Source organism: Schistosoma haematobium, chromosome 3 (assembly GCF_000699445.3).
Source record: "Schistosoma haematobium chromosome 3, whole genome shotgun sequence".
Lineage (NCBI taxonomy): Eukaryota > Metazoa > Platyhelminthes > Trematoda > Strigeidida > Schistosomatidae > Schistosoma > Schistosoma haematobium.
Window position 1 is genome coordinate 34,440,698 of NC_067198.1, and position 10,047 is coordinate 34,450,744.

The window sequence follows — 10,047 nt, forward strand, 5'->3', positions numbered from 1 at the left end:
ATATGAATTGCTAAGATTTTGTTAGAGCGGTCTTTAAATTGACTTCTATCGGGATATAACCCTCGTTTCCAGGAAGTGCATAGACCTTAACATGTATTTATCTAAAAATAACCATCTAAGCAACATCTAAGGCGTTTCTTAATAGGTACATCTTGATAATTTCTAAGTAGATACAATAGTACCGCGGATAAGCAATATGTAACATACTTTATTATGATATATTTTTACTAGAAACCAAGATTCATTCAAATTCATTGTACAAGTCTAAATGCTACAATTTAAGTTGAGATAGTTAATGGGAATCCTGACAAATTAGCTTTATAACAAGATAAACTACATAAGGAGCGGCCTGTTTTAGCACATTCATAGCGCCTAGCACAACCGCAACCCATGTCGCATAGACGTGATTTAGGTATTTCAGGAGCTTCGACTTTTTGTATGCAAACATTTGTGTGCAAATAAATATCCTTGTCACTATTATTATCTGTCTCAGGTAAACAGATGACTGTTTGTGTTGATAAACGAGATGAAGATACAAAGCGGATGTATCCTGGTTTGGGATTATATGATTGAACATTTGGCAAACTAGCAGACATGTTATTATCAGACAATTTCGTATTTTCATAAGCATTGTCCACAAAATCGGTATTCATGCAATTACCTTCACTGGGTCGTAATGAAGCATGCGTGTCATTGAGATACTCCTTTTCAACTAAATCCCCTCATACTTTAAAACACCAAACTGTGAACGCGTTTGAGATGAGATCTGATCACAGTGTGCCAAACCATTATTCCGAAGACCTCTACCTCTACCTCGACCACGTCGCCCAATAACATTGCATTAATCTAAAAAGAAAATCCATACTTCGGTTAATTCGTCCGAAATGTCTTATGCCCAAGTATCACTATTCAACCGTGAAAACAAAATTAACATAACACACCCGCAGAAACTCACTACTATGATACGTATGGTTTGAGGATATGTGATAATAAGTAATATATCTTGATAACTTCTAGTTAGTTTATTATATACTTTTAGTGTGGATCAGAATAACCGGAACGCCCCTGAGAAACAAATGTCACAAACTGGATCTAATAATCAGTAGACTACACAAGTCGTTCAAGTGCAGAAGCTTACCCATGCACTCGAAATGAACCATAGATTACTGTGAAAAAAAGTAAAATTTGCATCCATTCCGTTAGTTTCGGTGACTGACATTTTGGACCTTGTGGATACGGTAACTTACCTTGAGCAAACGTTCCACTGTTTGGAGCTTTTCCATTTCCGCTTTGTGCTTAGCTGATTCTCTGCGGTGAGCTATTCTTTTTGCCGGACGGCAATTTGTTCCAGTGTTAAAGTTGGAGTTGGTTTAGTTGAATTCAAGGATTCTAGACTAATTAGTCTGGAATGAGCTGTAGACTGCTTCATGTTCTTAATATCAGTTGGAACAGCAGTTTTCTGTGATTGTAAACTTATCTGTCGTGCAGTTAACAACTTTGGAGGTTTATATTCCATTTCATCATCTTCAGAATTGTTGCCAGAGCTAGCCCCGGCCTTCAAATTGTCACTGGTATTAGAATCCTGGTCATCTTCAAGAGCAAGGTTTATGTATTTCTTACGTCCACTATTTGTTGCAAGCAACCGCTCATCGAGAAACAAACCTTTCGTTCGGCAACGGGGCGAAATTGATGTAGAAACGCAGAAAAAGCATCACTCTGAAAGACAAACATTGGCCAAAAATCATTCTAAAAGTGAACTGGATAGTAATGTTAAGTAAACATTCGTTGCTTAGCAAATTTTATTTTCATCTTTGGTTCACACCATTTAAGTTATTTTATTATAGCTGACCATTTTGTAAACCAATAATAGCTTAAATTATCTACTATATGAAAATCGTAGCATTGCTTGTATCCGGGATGATTAGTAGGTCCAGAGTTCACCTAACATTTAGAAAATCATTATTCCGACTGTTGCTTTCCGAAACCTGTCTTCGAATTCAGTTCATACAACTATCCTGAAACCAAATGTGATTCGTAACTCCATGATGGCCTAACAGCAGAATAATATTAAACTATATAAACTATTAATTGATGTTTGTTGTAGAAGACAGTCATATTCAAGAGCATGTTGTAATACTACTCATCCAATAATCACGGAAATACGTTATACAAGAGAGGCGAAACTGATCAACTATATCCTAAACAAAATTTATTTACGTTTCGCTAGGCTAAGTTCACTTAGTTTAATAAACTAAAAAAAAACGATGTCTTGTAGCATCCACTTAAACTAAAACATCCCGGTTTGTATGGAAAATTACCACAAACTAAAGACCTTTTCCCGGTATTGTGGTGCTCATTAGAAAATTGGATACATCGGTCACATAACAGAAGATGTAGTTTGTGCAGACCAAAGCCTAGTTGTATCCAGAAACAACAATTGGAACAGTTGCTGAATATACAGTACCTGGCGTCCCCTCATGTAACTTTAACCTATACCCCAATGCATCACATTGTTTCCATTTTATACAATTGTCTCTTAATTCAGAAATTTTTCGAAAGGACTTAATTGTAATATTATTCGATTTTTAACTATCTAGCTGTTATTATCAAGTACAGCTATACTCCATCCTCTAAAATTCCATTTGATGTGCTGAGCCATCTACATAACTTCATCCTATATGGGACTGTGACCTTGTAACTAATTTGCATAAATGTTAGGGATATTACCAACTCTACTGCATCTTTCAGTTTTCATTAAAAAGTCCTCTTACTCCAGTGGACGTTTCTATTTTTGTCTTGTAAATTGCAAAGTAGCAAGTTATGGATTGTTAGTGCTGATTTCAAGAAGGTAGAGTATAATAAGTGACTGTGTGTATCGAACATACTTGGAGACGTTATCTGCACGTAGTTCAGAGTTATATGAGCTGAATAAAGTGCAAATCAATAACAGTGCAGCATGTTATGCTGTCACTTCGTGACGGAAGTTATGTTCAGTGGTTAATTTCGGTCTGTAGAAGATCTGGTTATCATATTCCAGTTGGAGACCACTCCTTGTTTTCATACAATGCTTCCATAAACATTATGAAATACTTATCTTACCAAGTTTCGGAGTTTGCAATAACATATTGATGTACTTAGAAAGTGAACCAAAACATATAATCGGACTGAACTGTACTAATACGACAGTACGTAGGAGATCATCTGTCTTGGATTTTAGTGATAGACAGACACCTTGTTCTAAACCAATTGGTTGGAACGATCATCCAAACCAATTATCGACTCTTGCTAGGTTACAACTTAATGTTAATTCACTAGAAAGCCCAGGTGAGTATTAATGACATTTAAAAGATGCCATGAAAATTGGTAGCAGCTTTGCTTTACGAACCACTTATTAAAAAAGTGAACTTTTTACCGTCCCTAAAACATTTTAATTTCCGTAGTTCTTATCACGCCACTTATACGCAAAGCAAATAAGGTAGGTCATTTAGGAGCAAGATCTCGCAGAACTTAAGTGAGAGTTGTAGACTAGCAACTGCGTGTGTCAACTAAGTCTGTTCCAACTCTCGTAAGCTACCAGTAGCAACAAGCCTGGTGTTAATAAAACAATTTGATTCTTTGGGAGGGACGCTTTACGGTCATCTTCAGAGGCATCTGTAAGGCTGGGCGAAATGTTTTGAGGAAATTTAACTTGGTTCATAGCCTCAGGAAATGAAACTAGTCAGAACACGCTTTCTGCTTCTTTAACAAGCATTCATTTACACAAAAATATAATTTATTTACTTCTGTATTATCAGTCTGCTCGAAAGAGTATTCATCAAATTCTAAGAACCTTGACCCAAAGTCGTCTGTGGCTGGTAAAGTTGAATCTGAATCTGATAAACTTTGAGTAATTGTTAAATAAATATGGTACCTGACATAGCTGCGTAACACTGGTGAAGTAACAAGATAGTAGATATTAAATTGCTTCTACAATACAATAACCATCATTGACATCTAACTTACGCGGTTTATAATAATTCTAAATTACTACACTGGTGATTCGCCCAATAATTGGTTTATAAGACTCCTGAAAAAGCAGACGATTTCCAAAATCCTAAGTGAAAGGAGGAGAAACAAAAGCCAATGCATTTGAAAACTATATATATATATATATATATATATATATATATATATATATCGAATCCATAAGACACTTAAAAAATCCTGGAAAGACTGTTAGATGGAACGTAATCCAGCTGTATGGATCATGACCATAAAACTATATATTAAATAATACAACTGTAACATGATATGATATGATATCATGTAAATCATCAAGTCTGTTGGCAGACGTAGCTAATTCATAGAGTATAGTGTATGAACCAATAAGATTTCGAAGGAAAACCATTCAAAAGGCTACAAAACGTTCTTGCCTTTTAGGTGGTGTTGACTTTTCATGAGAATAACAATAATTCATGTATAATGACTGATTCTTTATGCTAAAACTACTGATCAGTGGAATTTAAATGAATTATCATAGGTCGTCCTATAAGTAGGGACTTCGTCGCAGCTCAAGGTCGTCTGTGTACTTGAATAAGACTGCTTTTGGAAATATAACGGCAAACAATAACATAAGACGGAATAAGCGGTGATGTGAATAACTAAATATGTTTAGTTGTGAAAGAATGCTTGCAGTTAAAATTTTGGCAATTAGTACAAGTGCACATATTGCAAGGTCAATATTGGAGCTCAAAACTGTAATATCCAATATCTCTGTCATGAGTATGTATTGGTCGATTGATTCATTTGCACTCGCTTCTTGTTGTTTCAGTGCGGTTCTAGGCATTTGGTAATGTCCAACGGGTGATAGTTCAGCCACACGACTTCTCTAATTCTAGTCAGTGTAATAGTCAAAACGATAAAGTGGTAATGCGAGTGCTAAAAAAGTCGAATGTCTCAAGAATACTAGATAAACTGGCTTGCCGGGAATGCATTGAAGATGGCACAGGTATTCAGTATTTCACGGCGCTTCTACCAGCAACACCTAATATAATTTGTACCCACCAAGATAAATCAAAAGACAGAGTCGAGGAGATCGGAAGAGTGTGTAGCGGTAAATAAATCCCCAAGATAAATAGCTCTGTAAGTTTTCGACATTGGATGCTGACCAGATTAGTTTTAGTGGACTCATCTAACTGAAGGCGCTCGGTCATGCATCCGTACCAGATCACGTGTGGTAACGCTGCGCTCAACATCTACCGCAATCGCTAGCCAGATTATATCAGAGAATTCCGATATATTGGTTATCGCCAAATACACTCTTCAATCTCCTCGACTCTGTCTTTTGATTTCACTTGGTGGGTGCGAGTTTTATTAGAAGGTGTTGATGGTAAAAGCGTCAATGCCTGTGCCATCTTCGAGGAACAATGGTGAGTGAGCGAGTGAACTTGCAACACTCCACCTTCCGAGGACAAGTACAGTTCTTGCTGAATTTTTCACACAAATGTAAAATCTTCATCCCGGTAATTTCTCCCGATAGTTTAATTTAATTATTACCATTATTCTTTTGCCTAATCGTGAAAGTAGACCTGATTATCTCTAACCAAAGTTTGATGTACATATCTACACATAGTTTCGTGTCTTAAAGTATTCGTGTTATAGTCAGTATTTTACCTCGTTCTTATTATATTACTATATTGGTCATAAACCGCATGTCAGATTCATTACGAACTCAAAACCTGGGGATTTGTCACCAGTGGAGACAAACACTTACCAAAGACTCCCAGAATTTGGTCGTAGTGACCTCGAGTTGTGGATTTCTCAACTTGAGCATTATTTCATGCGACACAATATCAAATTTGAAGGAATTCGCTATAGAGACCTATGTTCCATCCCTCTCCTTCAGTCGCCAAAGAAGTCCGCGACTTGATTTTAAGCCCACCATCACCACAACCGTATACCATCTTAAGACGAGAGATAACGAACCGTTTATCATTATCAAGTTGCCAAAAAGCCCAAAGACTTCTCTAAGAAGAAACATTAATTGATAGGCTGCTATCACATTTTTACATCATCTCCATGTCTTAGTGGGTGACAACACAGTGTGTGAAGCAGTCCTAAAACAGGGATGGATACAAGCTCTTTTATGCTACGTCGAACAATGTTTGGATGCACAAGACCCTGACACTTCTTTATTTCATCTGGTGCGTATAGTAGATAGGATAATGGAACTAGGTCCCCTGGATAACGAACGACAAATCCACAGAAAACAAGAGCAATCAAAGGACCCATTCCTAGAAGTTTCACTGAGGTTGTTTCGCCAGAATGCAGATGGGTCATAGAAAGAGCAGCAGGTCACCACAACGACTGAGATCCAACGCACAAGATAGGTCACAAATGCTGAGACAATCTGGGCAGTTCCGTTGGTTTCACTGGAAGTTTGGTACCAACTCAACCAAGTTCAGGCAACCATGCGCCTGGCTTAAACAGAATCCCAAGAACATGGAAAAGCGCTCGAATAACCGCTTATTTTATCTTAGAGACAGAAATACAGACTTAAACTTCTTGGCGGATACTGGCGCTGCTCTTATTATAGTTCCCCCAGTATAAAACTGAGCTGGGTCGAGAAACATCCCCAGTCAGACTTCAAGCCGCAAATAGAATTAAAATTGCGACATTTGGGTAGTAAACTTTAACGCCAGATTTGAGGTTCAGAAGACAATTTCCCTGGGTTTTCATTACCAAAACCAAGATATCCTCGCAGGATATCCAAACCAAACTAAATCGAACCTGCAAATAGATAAGAGGGATTCCTTAAACATGAGTGCATTCTCAATACCCAGTGCTATAATTTGCCACAGACTTAGTGTTTATATTCATACCTACCGACTGATGATGCATACGAGTAAGCAACAAGTATCGAGTTCCGCATAGTTAGATACAAATATGGTGATTACGAATTGTTGAAACCAATCGGGGTGTGTGCCATAAACATGGGTTGTGTTGTGTTGCACGCGTCCGGCTAAATGAATCTTTACAAGATGATGCTGTCCATGTGATTATCAAGGAGAACATTAGTTTTAACGAAGGGGGGGCACAACTCTCAACTCATGTCTATGATATTGGTTTGAACCTTAGTCAGTGTTGGTGTAAATTCGACAGTGTTTTCAGTTTACGGGCGATTCTCTCAACTGCTTATACTGATGTGTTGCGTGCATGATTATGTCGGTTGACCTCCTTGACTGATGGAGTTTCAAGATATTTACTGAATGAGCAACCGAGAGAAAAACATAATGAAATCATCTGTGGTGGATGAAGATAACGAGAAAACAACACCATTTAATAATAATTATAAGTCAATATGTTGACTGGTTTTGTTAACAGCTCCACCAATTTTATCAATCAAGTCATGACAATGCTGTATGAAGATATCATAAAACCATTATGTTCAACTAATTATAGTGTCGATTGAGAATTAGCCTGTGGATAATAGGTATTGTTGTCTTGGGTGATTCGAAATTATCATAAATTCGTAGCGTTAACGAATTCGAGCTGCCTGATTATATTACTAAGTGTAATTTAAAAATATTTTTTTACATAGTGTTAATTTTAGTAGTAGTCTCCAAGGTTTTGATTTTAAACATTTGTTTGACCAACAATTGTCTAATAGTTTAGTTGTTATTCAAGTGCAGCATGATAATACCCAAATTCGGTGACTATTATCTAAATTATCTTCGTCTTTATAGGCAACTAATATGATCGACCAATTCATAAACCCAAATACGTATAGCAGTAACGACTGTGGTGGGTTTAGTGAAAAATGACAAATGCGAACCAAATTATTTTTCAAGTAATGCACCCCATGTTAAGTCCCGGTTAACAAGGAGAGTAATAAATATAACTATTTAAATGTAATAAACTGCGGTGTTTGTATGAACTAACGATTCCTTTGTAGTTGATGAATGCTTGATCTCGAATCCCAAATACACTAGACTCGTTCGTGTTTATCTAGTGCTTCTTGATTAAATTGCGTTATTTCTAGGATTCCAATTTTGTACTATAATTCAAATACTCCTAATTATCATATTAGCGTCGCGATGGGACAGTGGGATATTCATTCAACTTGTGAAGCTTTTGAGTATTATGCGGGAAGGTTCGATATCTGAAGCATGACCAAGAAAGGTGTGAAGGGTGATAAAATTGTGGCACATTTCCTCTCATTCATTGGAACAGAAGCATACAACTTACTAAACACTTGGCGTATCCGGAAATGTCTATCTCACCTCCTTATGAAACTCTTAAGGAACTATTATAAATCACGTAATGTGCACCAGTTTTGAATGTTCTTAGAGGGTAAAATTTCATAAGGTGATTCGTCATAATAACCCAAAGGTCAGGGAATTTGTCTTCGAATTGCAGAAATAAGCTGTCAAATGCAATTTAGGTAATCAACCTCATGTGCAACTGAGAGATAAATTAATTGCAGGAGTTAACATACTGTGTTCGGAAAGAGAGCTTAAAAATGCCGAACTGTTCCTTTCAAGATTCTAAAACTGCGTGTCTTAACTACGAAGCAGTGAATGAACTTTATATCCAGTCGATGAAGATTTCCAATACTTTGCTTAGTCGTCAAGATGAAATACAATCTCGAGGTCAGTCAAAATTGCGTTCGTTTAACAGTGATTACTATTCTCGTGTAAATATGAAGGGTGTTTCAACAAGAAATTACAATGCAAATCACAAAGGGAGATCAAGTCTGTTAAATGTTTATTCTGTGGCAAATTTCTTTTTCGTAATTCATGTACATTTCGTTATGCTAAATGCTTTTAATTTGATAACATAGGACACATTCATTCGGTATGCAAAACGACTGTTCATTTTGCTTCAAGTACTAGCTTGTTTGGACAGCATCAATGCGACTCCTTGTGTATGTGGGGCATTTTCTTCGTCATGGCCGGAGTATAGCAGAAGCCTTCCTGAAGTTAGTCGTTGTTGTCCAACTTGCGTCCAATGTGTTTCACTGATCCCAAGCACCTCTAGGTTGTATCTTCTCATTTCTGCAGCAATTTGGAAGGCTCTCCCGCTGTCTAACATTGTACGAGCATTCCATGTACCTAAATACATTGCTTCTCTGGTTTTCAGAAGCAGCATCGGCCTCGTAACTTCCTAAGGAATTCGGCTTTCATCATGAGGCGTCATAGTTCTCCTGAATGAAGACCTTCCGATTCCCAGGGCATAGTTTAAAAGGTTTGGATAATTTTTTCTGGTTAGCGTTTTTTTTAGAGAGTTAGTTTTCCACGGGATGAGTTCGCTAACCCCATGCCCAACCTTCCTCCTTTATCCGGACTTGGGACCGGCAGTAGCCTCCGGAGGGACTCCAGGCTGAGTTAATATATATATATATATATACATATATATATATATATATATATAGTGAAACGAATGAATCGTCGAATCAACTAAGCGACTAATAGCAAGGCTGGCAGAGTGAATGTATGCGTAGACTGCAAGCAGTGTACAAACATACATATTCATGCAAGTGTAACAATAATGAAGGTACAATGATGTAGATAAGTTAATATTGCACCGATGACTCCGTCCGTTAAATAAGTTGACAAAAGGGCTTAACCAAATTAAATGTGAACAAACGCAGTTCCATGTGAGCTGCTATATTCTAGTCAATTTTATATCTATAAGTGTTTTGAAATGCACAAGAAATTTTGATTTTTAACAAGATAGGTTGTACACAGCGGGCGAAAACCTGATGAAACGAACTTAATTCATGTTAGTTTACACAGATCAATAGTGATAGAAACTACATGTCAAATCCAATACTAGCAAACTACTGAGGAACTTAGAATAAGCTTCAGAATTAACAACGGGTAGTATTGTAGTTATCAAGTCCTGTAAATACAAGAAAGTTGGAATAATCAAACTAGATACATAACAGTGTTTTAGTTTGCGGTATGTATGTGTAGTGGCATTGGACAATAACCGCACAATTCACAAAGCTGAACACGAGACTACTCAGAAAATAGATATTCAATATTTAACGCGGATAAATACCTA

The 10,047-nt window shown here is 37.0% G+C and overlaps 1 protein-coding gene across 1 annotated transcript; it reads right to left on the reverse strand.

Moving 5' to 3' along the window:
• Positions 1-64: 64 nt before the first annotated feature.
• Positions 65-4,129, reverse strand: MS3_00000118 (uncharacterized protein). Its single transcript, XM_051208016.1, has 3 exons — positions 3,911-4,129; positions 3,781-3,872; positions 65-1,716 (listed from the first exon to the last, which is right to left on the reverse strand). Exon 3 carries the CDS (start codon positions 651-653, stop codon positions 279-281), a length of 375 nt encoding a protein of 124 aa, XP_051069703.1. The 5' UTR covers positions 654-1,716; positions 3,781-3,872; positions 3,911-4,129; the 3' UTR covers positions 65-278.
• Between the last annotated feature and the right edge of the window lie 5,918 nt (positions 4,130-10,047).

Excerpts from the sequence above, each read along its gene's own strand:
- MS3_00000118 (XM_051208016.1), bottom strand. The coding sequence starts at position 653 with ATGAATACCGATTTTGTGGACAATGCTTATGAAAATACGAAATTGTCT.